We start from the raw sequence: 26170 nt of genomic DNA, 5'->3' as shown, positions 1-26170 counted from the left end.
CATGGGACCTGCTGTAGGTTCGCTGTCTCCCTCTCTCGCTGCCCCTCCTCTGCTCGCACTCTCTCTCAAAAGCTAATATATAAACAGGAAAAAAAAAGATGGATTCTATTTGCTAATTTTTTTTTAAGTTTTTAAATTTATTTTGAGAGAGAGGGTGAGAGAGAGCAGGGGAGGGAGAGAGAGAGAATACCAAGAGGCTCCATGCTGTCAGTGCAGAGCCCCATGTAGGGCTAGAACTCACGAACTGTGAGATCATAACCTGAGCTGAGATCAAGAGTTGGATGCTTAACCGACTGAGCCACCCAGGGCTCCCAATTTGCTAATTTTTAAAATTTTGTTTTAATATTCATAAATGAGATGGTATATAGTTTTCCATTTTAGTAGTAATTTTGGTTGGGCTTTGGAGTCTGTTTAAAAGGAATTTGGAACTTTGCCCTGTTTTTCAGTGGTTGGAAACAGTTTTAGCTTTAGCTTTTCGAAATTATTTACATAGAGTTGAGCCAAGTGGTATTCATTGGTTCCTTTTAATTTTCTTGGTTTCTGTAGTTATATTCTTGTTTTTTTTTAATTTTTAGTAGCTGTCCTTTGCTTATGCTTTTGAACTTTTATCTACAGTAGTTGTTTTTTTAATCAAACATTTTAAAGGATTTTTGACTTAATAATTTACTGTAAAGAAATTGGATTTATTTTTGCATTTTGCTTGCAATCATATAGACCTTGCAGAGTGTAAATGAGTCTTTCAAAGAAGTCAGTTCACTCAGAATTTTCTATAATTTTATCAACTTGTAATACATTGTTTCAAAAGTCAACTAGTCTCATAAGTCTTAATAAAATAATGACCCCTGCCATACTCCCTAAAGTTACCAGCTAAAATATCAGAGCTATTTCTTCTAATGTTTACATCCCTATTTCTAAATGGCATGTTTATAGTACCTATAACTTCTTTCCATGGAAGAATATTCAGCTTCTTAAACCAACCTAGTCACATGCGTGTACCTCCCTTCTCCAGTGTTGGCTAAATCAGTATTCAGTGTTTATATTTTTATAAATATAAAACTATTGTTTACAAGTTGTATTAGTTATCTGTTGCTATGTAACAAATTAGTCCAACATTTAGTGGCTTAAAACAACATTTATTGTCTCATAGTTTCTCTGAGTTAAGAATCTGGGCATGGCTTAGCTTGGGTCCACTAGCTCAGGGTCTCCAGGCTGCAGTTAAGGTGTTTGCCAAGGCTGCAATCAAGGCCTGACTGGGTTAGGATCTGCCTACAAGCTTATTCACATAGTTACTCCCTGGATTCAGATCCTTGTAAGTTGTTAGACTGAAGACCTCAGCACCTTGCTTGCTGCTCAGTGACTTCCCCAGTTCCTAATCATACATTCCTCTTTATCTAGTTTCTCATGGCAGCTTGCTTCATCAGAATGATCCAGCAAGAACCAGAGAGAGCGTGAGAAAAAGCAAGACAGAAGTCATGATATTTTGTAACCTAGTCTAATAATATCCATCATTTTTGCCATATTTTAGTAATTAGAAATGAGCTCTAGATGTAGTGATCTCACACTTAAGAAGGGGGACTACACAAGGGTATGAAAACCAGGAGACAAGGTCATTTGCTATCTTAGAAGTCTTTTCCAACACAGATGAACCAGTTAATATGCTGTAATAATGTTCCCTTTTGTGAATGCAACTCTTGGATAACTCTGGAATTAATCATTAGCTGTTTTTGTTCCTTTTTTTGTGTATGTGCACTTTTCATAATCCATTCCTAAACCCTTTGCTACAGTTTCACAGCTTCTTCCTGTGTGGGTAGGTGCATCAGGCTATCTTCAGTCCCAGTGTCACCTCCCTGGAGACAGTGCTCCCACTCTCCTCTGGGTGCTTTGTTTTGCAAGTCCGCTGAAAGGTGTCGTCCTGGGGCTTCCTTTTAACCAGCGTCTCGGAGATGTTCTTTGGCTTTCTCCTTCTGATGAGTCTCCTATATCTTGGCTCTTGTGTATTTTTCCACTATCCTTGTTTATTATCTCATTTTGAATGAACACTTTGTAGCTTCCTGAGAAGAATCACGTGGCCAAGTATAAAATTGTAGGTTATAAATCATTTTTCTTCAGAATGCGTAAGGTATTATTGTATTCATTGTCTTCTAGCCTCCAATATTGAGAAGTCTGCTATCGTTCTTATATCTAGTCCTTTGTGTGTTTTTCTCTGTGAATGCTCTTAAAACATCCTTTGTTTACCCAGTATTCTAAAATAATTTTGTAATATGTGTATTAATTCATCTTTTTAAATTTATTGTGCCTGGATAATGTGAGCCCTTTAAGGAACTTGAGTTCTTTAGTTCTGGGAAATTATTTTTAATTTTAATTCTGGTGTAGTTAACACACAGTACTATATTAGTTTCAGGTGTACAATGCATGATTTATCAGTTCCATACATTACTAAGTGCTCACTAAGACAAGTGCACTCCTAATCTTCACCTATTTCACACATCCTCCTCAAGCCACTTTCCCTCCGGCAAACCATCTTTTCTGTATAGCTAAGAATCTGTTTTTTTGATTTCTCATTTTTTTTCCTCCCTTTGTTTGTTGTTTCTTAAATTCCACATGAGTGAAATCATGTGATATTTGTCTTTCTCTGGCTTATTTCACTTAGTATTGTACTCTGTAAACCCATATATGTTGGAAATAGTGAGACTTTATTCTTTTTAATGGCTGGATAATACTCCATTTGTGTGTGTGTGTGTACACACACCATATCTTCTTTACCCACTTATCTATCAGTGGACACTTGGGCTGCTTCCATAGTTTGGTTGTTGTAAATAATTCTACAGTAAACATAAGGATGCATATATCTTTTTGAATTAGCGTTTTCGTATTCTTCGGGTAAGTAACCAGTGCTGCAATTACTAGATCATAGAGTGATTGTAGGATAGTTCTATTCTTAATTTTTTGACAAACTTCTATACTGTCTTTTTATTTTTAATTTTTTTTAATGTTTCTTTATTTTTGAGAGAGAGAGAGACAGAGCATGAGCGGGCAGGGATAGAGAGAGAGGAAGACACAGAATCCAAAGCAGGCTCTAGGCTCTGAGCTCTCAGTACAGAGCCCGACATGGGCTTGAAACCACGAACCAGGAGATCATGACCTGAGCGAAAGTCGGATGCTTAACCAACCGAGCCTCCCAGGCGCCCTTTCTATACTGTCTTCTACAGTGGCTGCACCAGTTTGCATTACCACCAACAGTGCACAAAGGTTCCTTTTTCTCCACATCTTTGCCCACACTTGTTGTTTCTTGAGTTTCTTTTCTTTTCTTTTTTTTTTTTTTTTTTTGTTTCTTTATTTTTGAGAGAGAGAGAGCAGGGGAGGGGCAGAGAGAAGAGGGAGACACAGAATCCAAAATAGGCTCTAGGCTGTCAGCACAGAGCCTGACGCAGGACCCAAACCCACAAACCGTGAGATCATGACCTGAACTGAAGTCTGATGCTTAACGGACTGAGACACTGGGGTGCCCTTCTTGAGTTTTTGATTTTAGCCATTCTGATGGGTGTGAGGTGATATCTCATTGTAGTTTTGATTTGCATTTCCCTGAGTGATGTTGAACATCTTTTCATGTGTTGGCCATCTGTATGTCTTCTTTAGATAAATGTTTGTTCAAGTCTTCTGCTCATTTTTAATTGAGTTATTTGGATTTTTTTGGTATTGAGTTGTGTAAATTCTTCATATATTTTGGATACTAACCCTTTATCATATATGTCATTTGTAAATATCTTCTGCCATTCCGTAGGTTACCTTTTAGTTTTGTTGGTTGTTTCCCTCAGTGTGCAGAAGGTTTTTATTTTGATGTAGTCCCAATAGTTTATTTTTGTATTTGTTTCCCTTGTCTCAGGAGACATATTTAGAAGGATGTTGTTATGACCAGTTTCAGAGAAATTACTGCCTCTGTTTTCTTCTAGGATTTTTATGGTTTCGAGTCTCACATTTAGGTCCTTAATTCACTCTGAGTTTATTTTTATGTATGATATAAGAAGGTAGGCCACTTTCATTCTTTCCCATGTAGCTATCCAGTTTTCCCAACGTCATTTGTTGAAGAGACTGTTTTTCCATTGCATATTCTTGCCTCCTTTGTTAAAAATTAATTTACCTTATATTTGTGGGTGTTTTTTCTGGGCTTTCTATTCTGTTCCATTGATCTTTGTGTCTTTTTTTTTTTTTTCCAATACCATACTGTTTTGATTACTACAGCTTTGTAATATAACTTGAAATCTGGAATTGTGATAACTCTAATTTTGTTTTTCTTTTTCAAGATTGCTTTGGCTACTTAGGGTCTTTTGTGGTTCCATGCAAATTTTAGGATTGTTTATTCTAGTTCTGTGGAAAATGCTGTTGGTATTCTGATAGGGAGTCGTATTTAAAAAAAATTTTTTTAAAGTTTATTTGTTTGAGAGAGAGAGAGAGAGAGGACAAGAGAGAGCACAGGAGGGGCAGAGAGACAGGGAGAGAGAGAGAATCCCAAGCAGGCTCCACACTGTTGGTGCAGAGCCCCACATGGGGCTTGATGTCAAAAACCATGAGTTCGTGACCTGAGCCAAAATCAAGAGTCAGACATTTTAACCAACTGAGCCACCCAGAAGCCCTCATAGGGATCACATTTAATCCTTAGATTGCTTTGGGTAATACGGTCATTTTAACAATATTTGTTCTTGCAATCCATGAGCGTGGATTTCCGTTTCTTTGTGTCATCTTCAGTTTCTTTCATCAGTATTTTATATTTTTCAGAGAACAAGTCTTTAACTTCTTTGGTTAAGTTTATTCTTAGGTATTTTGTGATTTTTTTTTTGTACAGTTGTAAATGGGATTGTTATCTTAATTTCTCTTTCTGCTACTTAAATAAGTGTATAGAAATGCAGTGGATTTCTGTACATTCATTTTATATCCCACAACATTACTGAATTCATTTACCAAGTTCTAGCGGTTTTTTTGGTATAATTTTTTGGGGTTTTTTATATATAGTATCATGTCATCTGGAAACAATGAAAGTTTTACTTCTTCCTTACCAATCTGGATGCCTTTTGTTTCTTTCTGTTGTCTGGTTGCTGTGGCTAAAGCTTCCAGTATTATGTTGAATGAAACTGGCAAGAGCAGACATGCTTGTCTTCTTGACCTTAGGGAGAAAGCTCTCAGTTTTTCCCCACTGAGTATGATGTTAGCTGTGAGTTTTTCATATAAATCCTTTATGTTTCCTCTAAACCTACTTTGTTGAGGGGTTTTGTTTTGTTTTGTTGTTTTAGTTTATTTTGAGAGGGTGGGGGGAGGGGGAGACAGAGGATCCGGAGCGGGCTCTGTGCTGACAGCGGAGAGTCTGATGTGGAGCTTGAACTCATGAATCATGAAATCATGACCTGAGCTAAAGTCGGGGCTTAACCAACTGAGCCACCCAGGTGCCCCGAGGGTGTCTGTGTGTGTGTTTTAAGTTTATTTATTTTGAGAGAGACGGAGAGAGCACAGTCAGGGGAGGGGCAGAGAGAGGGAGAGAGAGAATCCCATGCAGACTCCATGCTGTCATTGCAGAGCCCAATGCAGGGCTCCATCTCATGAACCATGTGATCATGACCTGAGCTGAAATCAAGAGCCACTGACTGAGCCACACAGGTGCTGCTCCTTTCAGCACTTGAAATAGGTCATTCCACTCCCTTTTGGTCTGCAAAGTTTCTGCTGAAAAAGCCACTGATAGGTTTATGGGGTTTCCTTTGTATGTAACTTTCTTCTTTGCTCATGATACTTTAAAAATTCTCTCTTTATCACTACTTTTTGCCATTTAAATTACTGTGTGTATTCATGTACCTCCTTGGGTTGATTTTGTTGGGGGATCTCTGTGCCACCTGAATCTGGATATCTTTTTTCCACAGATTAGGGAAGTTTTCCACTATTTTTTCTTCAAATAAATTTTCTGCCCCTTTTTCTCCTCTTCTTCTGGGATCCCTATGATGTGAATGCTCTTGTGCTTGATGGAGTTGCTAAGTTCCCTAAGTCTGTTCTCATTTTGCAGAATTATTTTTCTCTCATCATTTGAGCTTGATTACTTTCCATCACTCTATTTTCCAGATTGCTAATTTGTTCCTTTGCTTACTTTAGCCATCTAGTATATTTTTTATTCCATTTATTGTGTTCTTCATATCTGATTGGTTCTTTTTTATCTCTTTGTTAAGGGTCTCACTGATGTCCTTTGCTGTTTTTTCAAGACAAGTGACTATCTTTATGATCATTATTTTTAATTCTAAGAATATTACTTCTATCTATTTTGTGTAGATCTCTTGCTGTGGTTTTGTCCTATCCTTTGATTTGGGACATATTCCTCTGTCTCCTTGTTTTGTCTCTGTGTCTATGTGTTAGGAAGGTCAGCTACATCTCCTGCTCTTGAAAGTAATTACCTTATGAGGAAAAGGTCCTGTAGTGCCCTGCAGTGTAATGCCCCCTTCACCAGAGCCTGGTGCTTCAGGCATGTCTTCTGTGTGTTAACACACCCTGCTGTTGTGTCCTGGCTGCTTTTCCCTTGAGTCCAGTCATCCACTGAGTCTCTATTTGCCTGTTATGGGCAGTGTTTGGTCCCCAGGATGGGGTGTGCAGTTTTAACAAGGTGCATGGCAGTCTGTTTGCAAAATGAGACCTGCAGGGACCCAGGGATGTATGGGTGGAGCGCACAATTTTAACAAGGTACACGAGACTTCCAAAAAGCCTGTGTAGCCACTGCCACTGAAACTGAGGCCACACAAAACATATGGGTCAGGAGACCTAGTATTGCAAGGTTTGTACAAGTCTTCTAGGGGAGGGTACTTGCAGCCCTGGGACTGAGGCAGGTCCGGCTGGAGGGGTAGTGGTGTGGTGTAAGCAGGTTATGTAGTGAATGTCACTGGTTTCCACATAGCCATGTGTTTATGCTGAGGGTGGGACAGGGAGATTGTGCCTGACAGCTCTTTTGACCCTAGAGAAGTCCCTTGGCAATCCCTTCTCCTCCAGGACATGATCCAAAATGAGTAAACTACTCTCCCTCCCCATGTCCCAGGCATTTTCAAATTGCTGTTTCTACACTGAATCTCCATGGGCTTTTTTTAAGGACAGGGCTTTTTAAGGGCTCCATGCTCTCTTTAAGGGCAGGGACTCCACTTCCTGTTGCCCTCCAGGCTCTCCCAGAACCAAGTCCACTGATTTTTAAAATTCTGGGCTTTAAGTACTATTGGTTTTAAGAACTGATGAAATTCAAAGCCAAACGTTATGGTTATCTGTCTTCATTGAGTGAGCTTCCTTCCAGGTGTAATCATCTGTTCCTCTCCCCATGGCAGATGGTGACACTGTTTTGCTCCCCACTGCATTTCTGCCCTTCCTACCCTCTTCAGTGTGGTCTCTTCTCTGCCTTTAGTGGTGGAGTTTGTTTTTCCAGTCTTCAGGTCATTTTCTGGGTTATTTATGATGTAACTGTTATCTAGTTGTAGCCATGGGACGAGGTGAGCTTAACATTCCTCTTACTCTACCATCTTCCCAGCCCTGGAATATTTCTTTTCTTCTCTCTTTTAAACATTTATTTAGTTATTTTTGAGAGAGAGAGAGAGAGAGAGAGAGAGAGAAAGAGAGAGCAAGAGAGCTCATATACTCGTGAGCAGGCGAGGGGCAGAGAGAGAATCCCAAATAGGTACCATGCTGTTAGTGCAGAGCCTGACACAGGACTTGATTCCATGAACTGTGAGATCATGACCTGAGCTGAAATCAAGAGTCAGACACTTAACTGACTGAGCCACCCAGGCGACTCTTTTCTGTTCTCTTTTCTTTCTTTTCTTTTCATAGGTGAGGTCCTTCCTTTCGAACTTATGTTTTTTCCAACTTTATCCAGATACAATTAACAAAAGCTGTGTCACTTTAAGATATACAGTGTGTATCATTGATTTTATATATATATAGTGAACTGATTACCACAATAAGATTAGTTAACACTTTCATCACCTCATAGTTACCTTTGTGTGTGTGTGATGAGAACATTTAAGATCTACTCTCTTAGCAAATTTCAGTTATATAGTATAGCATTGTTAATTACAGTCACCACACTGTACATTATTAGATCCCCAGAACAACTTCTCTTTATAACTGAAAGTCTGCAGCCTCTTACCAACATCTCTTCATTTCCCCTGCCCCCAGGTCTTGGCAAACACCAGTCTACTCTTTTTGTTGGAGTTCAACATTTTTAGATATCACATATAAATGAGATCATAAAGTATTTTTGTTTGATTTCTTTCAGCATAATGCCCTTAAGATTCATTCACGTCACAAATTGCAGGATTTTAATCTTTTTTTGTGGCTGAATAATATTCTATTATATATGTACCACATTTTCTTTTTTTTTTAATTTACTTTTTCTTTTTTGAGTATAGTTGACACACAATGCTACATTAGCTTTAGGTGTACAACTTAGTGATTTGACAAATTTATACATTATGCCACAAATATAGCTACCATCTGTTCCAGTACATCACCATTACAGTATCATTGATTGTATTCCTTATGCTGTGTCTTTTATTCCCTTGACTTATTCATTCCATAACTGGAGGCCTGGAGGCCTGTATTTCCCTTTCCCCTTCACCCATTTGGCCCAGCCTCCCATACCCTCCCCTCTAGCAACCATCAGATTTTCTCTGTATTTATAGGTCTGACTCTGCTTTTTGTTTATTCATTTCTGGGGCTTTTTTTAGATTCCACTTGTGAGTGGAATCATTTGTCTTTCTCAGTCTGACTTACTTCATTTAGCATAACACACTCTAGGTCCATCCAGGTTGTCTCAAATGCTACAATGTTGTCCTTTTTTATGGCTGTGTAATGTTCCATTGTGTGTGGAGATATGGAGATGTACATATATCTCCATAATTTGGCTATTTGTAAATTTGGCTATTGTAAATAATGCTGCAGTAAACAGAGAGATGCATATATCCTTTCGAATTAGTGATTTTGTATTCTTTCGGTAAATACCTAGTAGTGGAATTATTGGAGCATATAGTATTTCTACTTTTAATTTGGGGGGGAACTCCCATACTGTTTTCCAGAGTGACTATACCAGTTTACTTATTATTTCTTGTCTTTTTGAGTTTAGTCATTCTGACAGGTGTAAGGTGATATTATGGTTTTGATTTGTTTCCCTGATGATTAGTGATGTTGCACATCTTTTCATGTGTCTGTTGGCCACTTGTATGTCCTCTTGGAAAAACATCTATTCAGGTCTTCTGCCCATTTTTTATTCAGATTGGTTTCTTTCGGTGTTGAGTTGTAGAAGTTCTGTCTGTATATTGGATATTAACCCTTTATTGGATATATCATTTGTAAATATTTCTCTAATTCAGTAGGCTGAATTTTTTTGTTCGTTGTTTCCTTTGCTATGCAAAGCTTTTTATTTTGATGTAGTCCTAATAGTTTATTTTTGCTTTTGTTTTCCCTGTCTCAGGAGATATATCTAGAAAAATGTTGCTACAGCTAATATCAGAGAAATTACTGCCTGTGCGGTCTTCTAGAAGAGATGGTTTCAGGTCTCACATTTAAGACTTTAATCCATTTTGTGTTTATTTTTGTGTATGGTGTAAGAAGGTGGTTCAGTCTACTCTTTTACATATAGATGTCAAGTTTTTCCAGCACCATTTTTTGAAAAGACTGTCTTTTTCCCATTGTATATTCTTGCCTCCTTTGTCATAGATTGACCATGTAATTGTGAGTTTATTTCTGGACTCTGTTTTGTTCCATTGATCTATGTGTCTATTTTTGCGTTATTTTTTCTCGATAATTTTCTTCTCGGTCTCTTTTCTGTCTTCCAGGAAATAATTTTAGCTATATATTGGATCTTCTAGATTGATCCTCTATTTTAATAATCCTATTCATTTCTTTGGCATTTAGTTCTCCTTTATAGCCATCCCTGATTGTTATTTTCCAACACTTCTTTTTAAAGTTTTGTCATATTTTGTCTTTTTTAAAGTTACTTCATATTTTCTTATTTCTTTTTTAATAGTGTCCTATTCTTATTTCACAAGAATCTTGGTTCAGCCTTATCCAAGATTAACTTCATCTTTTGGAATGAGGAAGCACAGAGCCTGGTTGTGGGTATTAGAGAAGGAAATCTAGGGGTCTTAATTGAACCCCTTCAAAATTTTTAGCCAGACCTCTTTTTTGCAGTACCAACCCTATACCCATCTTTCGAGATGATCAGTACCTTCAATTCTCAGCTCTTTCTGGAGTCCCACAACACTAGCGGTCTTGCTGTTTTGTTGGTAGCCTTCTGCCCATCTAATCTGTGCTAAGAATATTGGTTATAGTTGAGTATATTTTATATTTAGGGGAGGATAGATTTTTTAGTCTTGTATAATTGTTGCTGTTATTTTGTTTTTCTGTTCCCTATTTTTCTGTATTGTAATTTGGTTCTCTGTCGTGGTAGATCTCAAATGTCTGATGGTCTTGGTGCTCACTGAAAGTTGTTTGGAAGCACTGGAGTCAGGGCTTGTAAACTGATGGATTTTACCGTATGTAATGAGAAGGCACCAGTTTGTCTTGTCACTAGGGGACCCCCCCAAATGACAATGAATAATACGTATTCAGTCTTTTTTCTTGGATTGGTAATTTTTTCTAGAAAAATCTTTGAATCTTCCACCAGCCTTCTAGGAGCCATGTTGGGTAAAGGAGACTTGGAAGATCTTACATTTATGATGTCTTTTACTTAATGCCTCTTTTCCTAAACCTCCTTATTCTCAACTGTGACTGCTGCCCCTGGTTCCAGATCCTCAATGGTTCAGCCTTACCCAAGATTAACTTCATCTTTTGGAACGAGGAAGCACAGAGCCTGGTTGTGGGTATTAGAGAAGGAAATCTAGGGGTCTTAATTGAACCCCTTCAAAATTTTTAGCTAGACCTCTTTTTTGCAGTACCAACCCTATACCCATCTTTCGAGATGATCAGTACCTTCAATTCTCAGCTCTTTCTGGAGTCCCACAACACTAGCGGGCTTGCTGTTTTGTTGGTAGCCTGTCTGCCCATTTCAGGCTTAGGCTTTAGCATTTTCTGGCCTGCTAAATCAGTTATCCCCTTGTGTACCTTATTTCCACTTCTAAAATTTTACTGACCTCTCTCATCTTGTTACTTCCTCCCAATTTATTTATCGTTTGGTTCGATTTTTATTCCTTTGTTCTCATTTTAATAATGCTTTAGGAGACAGCAGAGATAAAGTACACGTTTAATCCATTGCATTTAAATAGAAGTCTCCAAATATTTTTAATTCCTCATCTAGAATTGTCTTCACAGCCTATATACCAATGACCTGGACATAACTAGTTTTCTTTCTTTATTCCTTCGTTTTTTGCTACTAGTAACTTGAAATGATAGCCCTGACCTGTCAAAGAGGGAATTTGCTATTGCTGACCTAGCACTTAGAAATCCTAGGTAAGAGGCTTGGGAAAAGACATAGGTTGGTATGATGGGAGCATTTTGTAGATGCATCAAGAAACAAACTGACTAATAATTCATGTGTGTGCTGCCGCCTGCCTGTGGTAAGTGGGTATAACTGAAAGAACTGTAAATATAAATTACCCTAATTTGGATAATACTGCCTATAGTTTTGTAGTTTAGTTATTTAATGGTTCCAGGAAAGACTTCTTGAATATATTCATATAACGTTGGAACATAGTTCTCAACAAATCTAATGTTGATGATAAGGCTTAGAGTTCAATAATACTGAAAAGTCAATCAGTAGAAACAGTGAGGGAAGAAGGCTTTAAGTAAATCTAAAATAAGATCTCGTATCTGTGCATTATGGCATTTAATTACGTTGAGTAACAGTGATGTTGGATAGCAATGGGCTATAGACCTATGGCCCTACCAAGTAATTCTGAGTTCTGAATATATCTAGAACTGATTGATCAGATCAGGCCATTCCAAGAAAGTGGATGATAACCTAGGAATGCCCTGGGGGAAGTCAGTTGGAGAGAGTCTGATTTAAAATGACTATTCTGGGGCTTAAGTGAACTGAATAGTCCATAGTAAAATATTGCCCCATTTTTGGAAACTAAGAATAATGCTAGTATTTCCCCAATTTCCTTGTGATTATAAGGTCTCACACTGTTCTTTAAACTGAATTAAGATTCTTCTAACCTATTTGGGGGGCTGAATATGAATCAAGCCTAAGGAGTAATTTGTTTTCTTTCCAAATGCAGAAGTAACTAATGAGAAATGTCTTTATTTTGATGGGATGTTGGTTACATTTATTAAAACTCAACCTTTTCACATAACACGTATAAATTTTATTGCATACAATTTATACCCCAGTTGATTTTAAATGAGTATCTTGTGGACTTCTAGACTTTCTCCTACTTAAATTGTTTCATGTAGCATAGTGACTAAACCCTAGTAGAAGTTTTGCCTCTAATAAGCCATTTGACCTGGATTTCTATGACCTCTCAAGTTTTAATTCTCTGATCTGGATAATTGAGATTTTAACACTACCTACTTCAAGGAGTTGTAAGGATTAAATTTTTTAAATGCATAAAATACTTAGCATAATACCTGGCACATAGTAGATCCTCATTATATAGTAGCTGCAAATTATTATTAACAATTACTATTTACATTGTCATTTCTCCTTTGAGTTCTCTTTTTATATTTTCACAGAAAACCCATATAGACAGCTGCCCTGTAACTGTCATGGAAGCATGCCTGGAAAGACAGCAATAGAACTCGGACCTCTATGGTATGTGCTTAAGCATAAGAATATACAGATGGTTCCTGACTTAGGATTTTTTGACTCTATAGTGGTGCAAAAGCGATACACATTCAATAGAAAGTGTATTTCAAATTTTGCATTTTAATCTTTTCCCATGCTAGCAATATGCAATACGGGTCCTCTCTCATGATACTGGCAAGTAGCATTAAGTCACAGTTCCCAGCCAGGCAAACGATCATGAGGATCAACAACCAGTACACTTAACAACCATTCAGTTTTTCCACTTTCAATATAATCAATAAATCATATGAAATAATCAACACTTTATAAAATAGACATTGTGCTGAATATTTTTTGCCCAACTGTTAAGTGTTCTGAGAATGTTTAAGGTAGTTAGGTTATGCTATGATGTTCGGGAGGTTAGTTCTAGTACATGCATTTTCAGCTTGTAATGGGTTTATCGAGACATAATTCCGTCATAGGAATTATGTTAAGGAAGGCCAGTATTCAAAATTGATTTACATATTGATTTATTATGTGTAGTAAAAGAACAAATTTCAATTTAATTTTTTTTTAAGTCTAGGTAAATAATTATAATTCTTCTACCCCTGTGAACCTAAAGTGTTCTCGGTTTTCAGATTTTTCTATACCATTATTCTCACAAGTTTGTGACACTGTTAAGAGATGGTGAGATCAAAAAGAGCCTGGCAGATCTGCAAACTAGATCATTCATTTCTGAATTAGTAAGAATGAGGCTTTTTTCAGCTGACAAGTTTGCAGAACTAGAATGTGATTATGAAATGATCACTGTAACTTCTTATAGAAGAGTCAACTGATATAAGAAGTCTTCAAGGGGCGCCTGGGTGGCGCAGTCGGTTAAGTGTCCGACGTCAGCCAGGTCACGATCTCGCGGTCCGTGAGTTCGAGCCCCGCGTCAGGCTCTGGGCTGATGGCTCAGAGCCTGGAGCCTGTTTCCGATTCTGTGTCTCCCTCTCTCTCTGCCCCTCCCCCGTTCATGCTCTGTCTCTCTCTGTCCCAAAAATAAATAAACGTTGAAAAAAAAAAATAAAAAAAAAGAAGTCTTCAAGAAATTAGTTTTAAGTGAGAAGGACATGTGAACGTACATGCTTTTGTTTTAGGTAAAGCTGTTTAGATGGGACTCACCTGCAAAGGTTTCCTCACTCAGAGCCATTGTTCATGTCTTTACTCTCATGCACACTCTTCCCCTTTCCCCAGATCCAGTTCAAATTGTGTCCTCTTTGAAGTTTCCGGTGTTTCACCCAAAATTTTTTTTTTTTTTTTTAAATTTAACATTTTATTTATTTTTGAGACAGGGAGAGACAGAGCATGAACGGGGTTGGGTCAGAGAGAGAGGGAGACACAGAATCCGAAACAGGCTCCAGGCTCTGAGCCATCAGCCCAGAGCCCGACGCGGGGCTCGAACTCACCGACCGCGAGATCGTGACCTGGCTGAAGTCGGACGCTTAACCGACTGCGCCACCCAGGCGCCCCTCACCCAAAATTTCTAAATCCCATTTTAGTAAATCTCACATCGATCATTCATTTGACACTTTAAAGTCATACATCTTTTCGTATGTATTTGCTAACCAAATAGTAATAGCTGTCATTCATTGAGGATATACTTAGGATTTTCTGTGTGCTATCTCATTAATTCCCATAACAAGACTGAAAAATTTTATTTTCTATTTTGTGATGAAGAATAAGAGACTCAAAAGCAGTAATTACTCAAGATTACATAGATAGTAAGTGGTGGAGCCAACATGTGAATTCAGGTTTATCTGACTTGGAATTTCATATTCTGTCCATTATACCGGTCATTCTCAAATTAAATGGGAAGTCGATGAGACTTACCCTTGTGCCATTTTTTAACTGAATCACCATCACCACTGTAATTCTCCTATACCTACTCCTGTCCCACCCCACTTTACCATACACAAGGTGGATTAAGATTTACTGACAAGAATATGCATTATGAAAACTAATGTTTCACACTGTGCGCCTGTCTAGGTCCTATCTAGATTTATAGGCTCTTATAGGGTAAACAGTGTCTTTTATACTTTGGTATATCTTCCACACCCGTATGTACCACAGGGCTAGTCTTTCACACCTTACCTGAGGGCTCAATAAATTCTTTGTTGATTTACTGTGAGTGAAATTTCCACAACTAATCCCACTAACTTAGAGAAATAACATGATAAAAGGTGTGGGCAAATAGAAAGTAATTTTAAATTAAACCATAAATTCTTGTGACGCCTGGGTGGCTCAGTTGGTTAAGCATCCAACTTCGGCTCAGGTCATGATCTCACGGTTTGTGAGCTCAAGCCCCTCATTGGGCTGTGCTGACAGCTCAGCGCCTGGAGCCTACCCTACTTCAGATTCTGTGTCTCCCTCTCTCTCTGCCCCTGTCCCCCTCTCAAAAGTAAACATTAAAATAAATCATAAATTCTTTAATTTCAGCATTTACTCCATCCTATAAATTTAGTTGTGATTAAATTATGGAGACTTTTTTTTTTAAGTTTATTTATTTTGAGAGAGAACATGTGTGGTGGAGGGCAGAGAGGAAGAGAGGATACCAAGCAGGCCCAAGCAGGCTCTGCACTCAATGTGCAGAGCCTGATGGGGGCTCAAATTCACGAACCATGAGATCATGCCCTGAGCCAAAATCAAGAGTGCTAGCCAACTGAACCATCCAGGTGCCCTGAGACTTTTATTTTTAATAGACATTTCTCAAAGCCAGTTCTCTGTATTTTTTTTTTTTTCTTTTCCAGGTCAAGTTCCCTTTTCAATACTGGATTCCTCAAAAGAATGCTATTTGAATCTCTTCACCATGGTTTAGATGACATTCAGACCCTAATAAAGACATTAATCTTTGAATCAGAGTGTACTCCTCAAAGTCAGTTTTCAGTTCCTATGCCTTCAAATCTCAAGCAAGGTGACATTTACATTCAGGGCCTGAAATGAGTAACAATTTTATTAAAATGTATTTTTTTTTCTCATTTTAGTAGACCAAAAGAACTAAAAGTCTGTTGTGGTTTTACTATCCTATACCTGCTTTGTACAGAGAGAAACCTTGGGTAATTCTGAGAATAGTGTGGTCGAAAATTTTCGTAATATCCGAGACACAGAAGCTGTACACTTTGACTCATTACAACTGTTTTTTGTCCTTTATTTTCTCTTTGGTATAAAATAGGCTTTTGTAGTTTTATCTGGCTGTTGATACAAGGGTGGGCCTATTAGACATTCTAGTTAAGTCATTAAAAGCAGCAGCTATTGTTAGTTAAAAATGTAAACCTTGTAGCCTGTTTTTACCACAGAATCTCGTATTTCATAAAAGCAGTGTGTATAGAATTTCGTAAGATTTTATTTAAAGTTTGAATTGTTGCTTAAGGTCATTCTGTAAAATATTTTGTTATTCCCATGTTTTTATTTTAGAAGAATGTGGTGTGTTTATTAAAACTACAGATGATACCACACCAGATAACTACATTGCACAAGGTATGTATATGTCCGTGTGTGTGTATATGTAAATATGTATGTATTAGTGCAAAAACGCAGTTAGAAGGGCAGGAAGAGATTGCTCTGGTGGCCTACTTTAAAATGCTTCTTTACCGTATTATACTGACAACATAACTATAGTAAAACTTGTTTATCTGGCATTTGCACAGTTCAGAATTTCTTTTTTTTTTTAAATTTTTTTTTTCAACGTTCTTTATTTTTTTGGGGACAGAGAGAAACAGAGCATGAACGGGGTAGGGGCAGAGAGAGAGGGAGACACAGCATCGGAAACAGGCTCCAGGCTCCGAGCCATCAGCCCAGAGCCTGACGCGGGGCTCGAACTCACAGACCGCGAGATCGTGACCTGGCTGAAGTCGGACGCTTAACCGACTGCGCCACCCAGGCGCCCCCACAGTTCAGAATTTCTATTAACATGTACTTGTTCACATCTCTAATATATGGTGATCCCCTTGAAAGAACTAGAAGACCTTGAAGAACCATGTGAACCAAACTAAGCTCAAATTATATTTGATACAGTAATAAAGATTCAGTTTTATTCTAATTCTTTTAAACTTTCTCATCAACATATATCACAATTCCATTAACCGTAAGACCCTGTTCTCTAGCCATGAAGAATTTACTGTATAGCCTTTCTTATAATTTGGGATGTGTGCATGCACACTTTAAAATATGGTTGTATTAGGGATTACAAATTCAAATCCAAAGGATTTTAAGATTTATGTCAGTGTCTTAATGTCTAAGGTTTTGTTTTGCTTTTTAAAAGCTTAGATTCTAAATGTGTTTTGAATACTAATAAAAAGAACTAGATAGCGTTAAGACAGAGGAACAGAACAATGCCCTTTCATGTCACTAATGTCATTTCACAATTACAAAGCTAAAATATGTTCCCAATTTTCAGAAATCATACTTCTTTCCACATTGATCTTTTATTACTAACTTTTGAGAATTTAAATACTTGCCTGAGATAGAAATACATTTTTCTTGTAAGTTTAAGGTCAGATGACTAAAGTTAGAGTAAGATTTTGTCAAAGTAAATTGAGACCATTGTTGTAATAATTGTTCACAAGCACTGAAATTCTGAAGAGGAGAGTTTTGCTGTAAATTAAATTGGGTGATTTCAAGTGCCTCAGTTAATGCACGTACAATATTCCTTTGCTTGTTTGTGCTACCTGTGAGAAGTAAAACTTGCCACCTTTTATAAAGTGAGGATTTGGTGGGGAGAGGGGATAGATTTGTTTTGCTTTCAGTGTGTGTAAGTGCTCATTTTTTGTGTAAGTAGCCCAGGCTAACATGACCCCTATACTGGAGGACAGTCGGACGGCCACATCCAGCCAGCATCGGAGGATACAGTGGCTGACAGGGTTGAAATGTCAGTGAATGACAAAGGACAGAATTACAATTTTTTATTAGTTGCTCAACATTTTAGTGTTGATCTTCAAAGCCAAGAAAACTTCAACTCCTTTTAATAGTATATGGTTTAATAACTACTAAATGCTCCTTCCAGTGGTCATGTTTAGTTGGCATCTTCAACTAATTTGCTAACATTTACAATTCTACTTAATCCTCAATTGGGAGAGTAAAGGCATTATGATACATTGCAATAAGCATTGGATTTAAGAGCATCATTTTACTCCTATTTGTTGTGTAACCTCAGCCAGGCCGCTCACCTTCAGCAGGGGTGTCTTAAATCCTTTTTAGAATAAAGTAAAATATAAGTTTTAAAAATAAAGTCTCTGAGCTGTTCTTATATATAAAGAGAATCAGACTAATCTCTATGGGTTCTCAAAAATTATTATAAGATTGATCAATATTTAAATCTTTCACAATAGAACATATCAGGCCAAAAAGAGTCATTATTAAGGTGTTCTGATTTTTTGTATGTGTATGTTTCAGGAAAAAGAAAAGGTAATGAAACAGTCACAACTTTAGCCAAAAGGCAAAAGACTGATGTCAGTACTGAACATCCTCCCTTTTATTACAACATCCACAGACACAGCATTAAAGGAATGAATATGCCAAAGTAAGACAACCAGTGAATGGCAAAATGTATATGTTATATTTTAATGACATTGTGATTTACATAAAAATACAGAACCTTTTTTTTTTCCTTTCCTTCCTGCAGGTTGAAAAAGTTTTTGTGCTATCTTTCTCAAGCAGGCTTTCGAGTGAGCCGAACTCATTTTGACCCAATGGGTGTTCGTACAGATGCACCTCTGATGCAATTTAAATCGATCCTTTTAAAGTACAGCACCCCTACATACACGGGAGGACAGTCGGAGGGCCACGTCCAGCCAGCATCCGAGGATACAGTGGCTGACAGGGTTGAAATGTCAATGAACGACAAAGCAGAAGCAAGCAGTTGCAGAAGATGGTAAATGTAGTCAAGAGTTACTCCAGATGTCTGTCTAGATGGCCTGGTAGTTCTCTATACCAACTGTAGTTCTTTTTCTATTCTTTTAATTCAGTGGTGTAAAAATAAAAACCAGTGCTGTTTTCATTCAGAAAATTAGCAGTTTCTAACTTAGCTAGTTTGGGAGCTGTGCTTTCCAGTTTTTTCTTATTGTAAAGAAAACTTAAAATTTTAATGAAAACATTTCATATGAAGCCAGGTTTATGACTGAGATCACCCTACCATTTAGGAACTCAGAAAACTTTCACTTGCAAAGTGTTTGGAATTTTATGTATGTTATGGAACCATCCTTTACTGTTCTTAATCACATGTCTACTTAAACTGATTCATGTCTTTCTGTTCAAGCACACAAAATGAAGCTAAAAGCCTTTTACGTATTACCCTAAATAGAACAATGCCCTTTCATGTCACTAACATTATGTCACAATTACAGAGCTAAAATGTGTTCCCAATTTTCAGAAATCATACTTCTTTCCACATTGATCTTTTAATTTATTACTAGCTTTTGAGAATTTAAATACTTGTCTGAGATAGAAATAAGTTTTTCTTTTAAGTTTAAGGTCAGGTGACTGAAGTCAGAGTAAGAGTTTGTCAAAGTAAATTGAGACCATTGTTCTAATAGTTGTTCATAAGCACCGAAATTCTGGAGAGTTTTTGCTGTAAATTAAATTGGGTGATCTCAAGTGCCTCAGTTAATGCACGTACAATATTCCTTTGCTTGTTTGTGCTACCTCTCAGAAGTAAAACTTGCCACCTTATGAACTTACGAAGTAAGGATTTTTGGGGGGGTGGTGGGAGACAGATTTGCTTTGTTTTTGGGTGTGTGTATGTGCTCATTTTTTTGTACAAGTAGCCCAGGCTAACATGACTATGAAAATTAGTAGAAACTCCATTAATAAATTTTGTTCTTGCTTCATTTGAATGTAAAAGTTTGGATAACAGGATTTGGTATAAAATTTAGATTTTTGTCTCAAGGACTTAATCCATATTTACCCTGAATTATTTTTTAGAGGAAGTAACTTTTTATCTGAGCATAAAGCTTGGGGGATGGAGAAGAGTTATAACTGAAAAGGTTTTAAATACACTATGGAAGAAAAAAAGCACACCCATGACATATTTAAAAATCCAGGGAGTGAGATCAACATAGTAGATAAGCAGAAATAAAAAAAAATTCTTTGTGTTGTTATAGCATAGTCCTAGGAGAATGTGTTTTCTCCCATTAGTAGAATCATATTTAAATAAACGAACAGGTGAACTGCAAGTGATATACTAGAATGACCCCCCAAAAAACCCTGTGACTTTTGCCAGTTAAAATTATTACAAATGAGCACAAAAAGAAATAAAAGTTATTACTTTTTTGTTTATATACTTAAAAATTACTATAAATCCACAAGGCAAATCAGCGCTTGGACCATCTGTACATATTGTTAAATTGAGTATCCGTCTCAAATCTTGCCAAATGCTTATCAGCATGACATATTTTGATCAGTGATAACGTTGGGCTTTATGCCAGGAGCCTAATTTGATAGAGAAATTATAAATTACTGTTATTTAAAATATATGTTGTGTTTTAATTTCACATACACAGATTTTCCAAAGAAAGGTGTGGTGAGAAGTAGTCAGGAACTCTGTTAAGGTAATGTTATCAACCTAAAGAGGAAATACTTTTAAAATTCCAAATAATGCTACATTAGCGCCTTGTCCCCATTAACTACTGTGGTAGTTTGGGGCATGCAGATGTTGAGTGCATTGTAAAATAGTATCAGTTGTATTGCTCCATTAAATTTTGATTAATACAAGCAGCCAGTTTTTACTCTACCATCAGGAAACCAGTGTGTTGACTCTGCTAGCTGCTTACGTCACTACTCTAACCATACACTCGAGAAATAGAAGAAGAAAGGAAGAAATGGGGCTGGGAGCCAACGTGGTGGATTTGGGTTAAAACCCCGTTTATCACCTGAGTTCAACCAGACTCCACTCTGAATAAATGCATGATGTTCTGGTTTCCAGAAATCAGAACTTAAGACCAGTTCAGTAATCCCAAAAGGTCTAGGAATTTCTTTCCTCGGTGCATAATTGCTCTGGCAAATGGCCCAGGTTACTCTGGAGAAGGCTAAGAGGAAAATACCTATCATAGCCTTGTGATGTTTTGGCAGGGTCCTTTCTCAAAGTGCTCTGAAAATACGAATTAAATCAGGCCTGGGAATTGCTAAGGTATCATGACAACTATTGTGGCTCAAGTCAGACCTGTAGTTTTCAGTTATATAAATCAAGTAGGGCCACTCTGGCCCTTTAGATCACATGACCAATTAGCCAAAGCCAAAAAAATCCTATGTCAGACTATACTGATCATCCTGTCAGTCCTACTGCCTGTTATAGTAACTCTAACTATGTACACCTTTCTGGGCCAGCAGTTAAGGGAACTAAGTTTCTGACACACTGCTGCTTGGGCAATGTCCACTGAATAATCATCTTCCACAGGCATCCCTGGCCAATTGACATACTATTCAAGGATGCCCTGCTCACCACTGTATTTCCCAAGCCTAGGTAAAGAGAGCTGACCAGGCTCTTGTGAGATTATAATATAGTGAGACAGTGGTGAGCAGATCACACATAATACATTCTCTCCAATATTCCCCCTTTTAAGTCTTTGATTTCCTTTCTCTACATTATATCACAGCATTTCTAGCATCTTCCCTCCAGTTTAGATGAGCCAGTCCTGAGTTTTTCTTTCAGTCAGTAAACAGAGCCACATCCCACAACATCCCACAAGCTGACAACTGAGCCAGAATTTCGGGTACAAGTGTACCCATATCAGTAATTTAACCCAATTTAAAATTACATTCCTGCAAAACCCAACATAGTCTATTTCCACGGGTATACTCCACATATTAGTATATATGATCAAAAAGCATTCTTTCAGGTCACACTTAGTACTTGTCCCCAAGGATATTCTGGGATCTGACTCTATATCCTGCAGGCAATAAAGGATTGTAGCTACCTATACAGCAAACGGGCTGCTTTTTGCAAGGTAACTAACTCCTTGAAGTGCACTTAAGGGGTCATCTGCCAAGGCAGCAGACATCCAAGGGGCTTCTTCCATTTTCAGTGAGGGTTAGTGGCGTTAAGGATTTAGGATACTCATTCATCCAAATCTTTCCAAAATTTTTATTCCAATTCAAAGAATATTGCTGTTTACTGACCAGTATCTTTACTCTCACTTGAAAGACTCCACCACACAGCAAATTCAGCCAATTTACTAGAACAAACTTTCTATCCAGTATCTCAGGCTTAAAGCTACAGGGGAGGTTGGAAAAGTGAGCACCTCACAATTTTAGTCTCCATACAGAGATTGATTTTTCCTCTTTAGGGAATTCACAAAGCCCAGGAAGAGGTTACAAAGGCTGAACATCTTTTAAAAAAAAAAAAAAAAAAAAAAAAAAAGTGGGGGCACTGGAGTGGCTCAGCTCAGTCTATTAAGTGTCCAACTCTTGATTTCAGCTCAGGTCATGATCTCAGTTTGTGGGTTCCAGCCCCACATCACGCTCCGTGATGACAGTGCAGAGCCTGCTTGGGATTCTGTCTATCTCTCTCCCTGCCCCTCCCCTGCTCACGCTGGCATACTCTCTCAAAATAACTTTAGAAAAGTATTAATAAAAAAAAACAGTGACTGCATTTGTCTACAACACCTTGTCATCCACAGCTATATGATCCCTTTCTCTGCCGCCACCCTTTCCGCACCCAGAAAGGACCAACACCCCCCCCCTTTTCTAGCCTAAAGATCCTTTTCTAGCTCTCAAGTGTAGATAAGACTGTGAACTTTGAAATGTGAGTAAACTGAATCTGAATTATCCCCAAACTGTAAACTTCAACCTACTTTATGTAGGAAAATATTTCCTAGGAAGTGGCATATTAACTGCAATAGCTTGTATTTATGAGATTTAGCACTGCACAGTGTTGTTTCTACACAGATTATATCCTATAAATTACAGCAAGGCTAAGCGAGATTAATTTATTCAATGCCATTCTAAAACTGGTAGGTGAAGGAGCCAGGACCCAACCCCAGGCCTTACCGAAGTGCTCTTGCTTTTAGCCACTTCATGATCTATCTTCAGCAAAGGACATACATATGTAAGACAAAAGTGGAATTGTAAAAAAAGTGTAATTATAAAAAAAAAAAAGAAGCAGTCCCACAGAAAATTCTGATACATAATTATTACAAAATTATAGTTAACCACTAGCCTCCTGCACATTTTCTATCTGAAACCCTTTTAACCAGTATACCTTATACTCAATAATTATCAATACATATGTGGAAAGCACTTTCAGCTTTGTTTCCATTTTCTACTGCCAACATTTTCCCAGAACATAGTTTTTGATAGCAAAATCATAGCAAACTACAACTCCAGCATTTCTAGGGACTTTATGCTGGAAGGGAACAGAGTCATCTCACCAGAAGTATGGGGCCCCCTCCACTATGCCTGGTGTCCCAAGTCTCACACAACTCTGGGTCATTTTCTAGAGAACTAATTGCCTTATCCTGCTGGAACAGTGGAAAGAGTAATCTGGTGGTAAGGGAAAGTTTCTGTGGGTCCAAATACTCCTCAGACACACCATTAACCTATCCCATTTTCACACCGATTTTGCTGGAAAGGCAAGCCAAAGTCTCCAATTGCTAAGCATTTTGTAGATGTTTTCAATCTTCCTCCACCCTGCTAAATCAGTTACCACCGTCCATGTGAAAACATCTCACTTCTCAATATGTTGACAACACCCATTATCTCCACAATTCTTTTTTACCTGAGTTTATTCATTAAAAACCCAAAAGTATTCCTTTGGCATCATCTTAGTGGTGTTTGGTTTAAACTTCGCAGTTTAGGGGGCACCCAGGTGGCTCAGCTGGTTAAGCCTCTGACTTGGGCTCAGGTCATGTTATCACATACACTTCGTGAGTTCGAGCCCCATGCTGGGCTCTGTGCTGATAGCTCAGAGCCTGGAGCTGCTTCGGATTCTGTGTCTCCCTCACTCTCTGCCCCTTCCCTGTTCATGCTCACACTCTCTCTCAAAAAAAATTTTAAAAAAACATAAAAAAAAAATTTAAACTGGGAAGTTTACATTTTAATCCACAGACTAAACAGAGAAAGTACATTTTTAGAAAATACCTTTTGCCAACTGGAAGCAGTACTGCCTTCAGTGTATTCTTATTACTGGTCACCAAATAAAATTTAGTTATTTTTTGTTAAGAGATTAATTTAGCATAATACAGTACTTTCATCTTTACCTTAGGAATTGCCTGCTAAATGTTTCTAGGCCCCTCAGTATTGATGTCTCTCTAAAATTCATGTTTAAGTACTCAGATGTTTGACTATCACAGAATGTGGCTGTATTTGGAAATAGGGTAATTAAAGGTCACTGGGGATGGGCACTAATCTGATAGGACTGGTGTCCTTAGATTACAACACACAACATGCACAGGAGAATATGTGAAGACAAAGGGAGAAAATGCCATCTACAAGTCGAAGAGAGAGGCCCCTAAGGAAACACCACCACCTTTGATCTCGGATTTATAGCCTCCAGAACTGTCAGAAAATGAATTTCTGTTTAAACCACCCAAACTGTGGTACTTTGTTATGGCAACTCCAGTAAATTAATACAGCCACCTAAAGAAAGTAGAGACTGATACTGAATGTTATATACTGGAAGAAAAAACACTTACGATTTTCAGGGGTTCAGGGGTGCTGGATGGCTCAGTTGGTTAACCGTCCAACTTCAGCTCAGGTCATGACCTCACGGTTTGTGGGTTTGAGTCCCGCATCGGGCTCTGTGCAGACAGCTCAGAGCTTGGAGCCTGCTTTGGATGCTGTGTCTCCCTTTCTCTGTCCCTCACCTGCTCTCACTCTCTTTCTCAAAAATAAATAAAACATTAAAAAAGTTTTCAGGGGTTCATTTGAAAGAAATTTAGTGGAACGTTAACACTGAAGAGAACTCTCCAATTACACCTTGCTAAAATAATCAGTTTAGCTACACAACTAATTTACTTATGAAGTCAATTCCTAATTAAAATCAGAAAAGGAAATTTGTGATTTCCAGCTTTAAACTTCCAAAAGTACAGCAACTAGGGGAGAATTTCTTTAACAGGAAAGAAATATAACGCCATATTCAAAAAGACCATAGTTTTACACCAAATAAATAATCTGTGGTATAAAGACATTCTAAGTATGAAAATACAACATTAAATGTTTAAGCTGGAAGAAACTCTAGACACTAACACTTACTTGGACCCAAAAGGCTAGTATGGTTAGACCAGAGTATGTTAAATGGCACAGAAAGTTGTGTCCGTAAAAGACTTTTCTAGAAAAAAGAAAAACTTTTAAATAACCTTATTGAGGGAGAAGGCATCCACCATAAAATGCACCCTTTTAAAGTATTAAGGAATGATTTCAGGGATTTAGAATATACAGAGTTGTGCAAGTATCACCACTAATTTTAGAATTACTAATTTTCACTACCCCAAAAAGAAACCCCATACCCATTACCAACCAGTCACTCCCTATTCACTCCTCCCCCAACCCTTGGCAATGACTATTTTCTGTCTGCCTGGGAGAACACTACTCTATCTTCCTGGAAGAAGTGCTGTATTAACTGTTCTAGGTTAATGGATTTGGCATGTTAGTGGGATTTTGTTTTTCAGATGTGTCTGCACGCACACGAGATAATGATCTGTAGTTTTGTAATGCTTTTGTCTGGCTTTGGTACCAGAGTAATACTAGCCTCATAAAATGAGCCTCATCTTATTTTTGGAAGTACTTATAAAGAAAAAGTTTTAATTCTTCTGTAAACATTTGATAGAATTCACAAGTATCTGGGCCTCAGCATTTTTCTATATGGTAAGTCTTATTACTAATTCCATCTCTTATTCAGATTTTCAACTTGTTTTAAGCCAGTTTCACAGCTTGTGTCTTCTTAGGAATTTGTCCATTTGATCTAGATTTTCCAATTTCTTGGCATACAGGTGTTCACATTATTCCCTTATAATTTTTCCTACAATGTGATAGCAATTGTTCCTCATTCCTGATTTTAGCAAATTTTTTTTTATCATTCTAAAAGTTTGTCAATTTTATTGTCTTCAAAGAACCAGCTTTTAGTTTTGATTACTGTTTTCCTATTATCTATTTTATTCCTTTTTTTGTTTTGGTCCTTGTTTGGGGTTAGTTCTTTAGTGTCTTAAGTTAGAAGGTTATGTTATGGAGATACTCTGTTCATACCCACATCCACAGCTATAACTTCCCCTCTAAGCACTGCTTTAGCTTCATCCCGTAAATTCCAGAATGCTGCATCTTTTCATTCAGATTTTCAACTTTACTTTTTGACTTCTTTGACATACTAGTTTTTTAGTAGTTTAATTTCCATGTATTTGTGAGTTAACCAAACTTCCTTTTATTGATTTCTAAATACACTCCATTACAGCCAGAGACTGTATGTTGCTGTGTGTGTGT

The 26170-nt window shown here is 37.6% G+C and overlaps 1 protein-coding gene across 4 annotated transcripts in view; it reads left to right on the top strand.

The window, feature by feature from the left end:
- The window catches only part of TRMT1L (tRNA methyltransferase 1 like), a 40293-nt gene extending 21523 nt beyond the window's left edge, over window positions 1–18770 (top strand). For 2 of the 4 annotated variants that reach the window (XM_047076905.1, XM_047076908.1), the window contains 5 exons: window positions 12676–12754; window positions 15517–15680; window positions 16181–16243; window positions 18158–18284; window positions 18357–18770. In XM_047076905.1, coding sequence (XP_046932861.1) covers window positions 12676–12754; window positions 15517–15680; window positions 16181–16243; window positions 18158–18284; window positions 18357–18639 — 716 coding nt within the window. In that variant the 3' untranslated portion in view covers window positions 18640–18770. The remainder of the gene's footprint in view (window positions 1–12675; window positions 12755–15516; window positions 15681–16180; window positions 16244–18157; window positions 18285–18356) is intronic. The other 2 variants (XM_047076906.1, XM_047076907.1) reach the window with 2 other exon arrangements.
- The last annotated feature ends 7400 nt before the right edge of the window (window positions 18771–26170 follow it).

Source organism: Lynx rufus, unplaced genomic scaffold, assembly GCF_022079265.1.
Source record: "Lynx rufus isolate CCGP_SWC_20201006 ecotype Redwood Valley unplaced genomic scaffold, mLynRuf1.p SCAF_15, whole genome shotgun sequence".
Taxonomy (NCBI): domain Eukaryota; kingdom Metazoa; phylum Chordata; class Mammalia; order Carnivora; family Felidae; genus Lynx; species Lynx rufus.
Note: the sequence above shows the minus strand (reverse complement) of the source record. Positions and strands in the feature narration are given on the sequence as shown.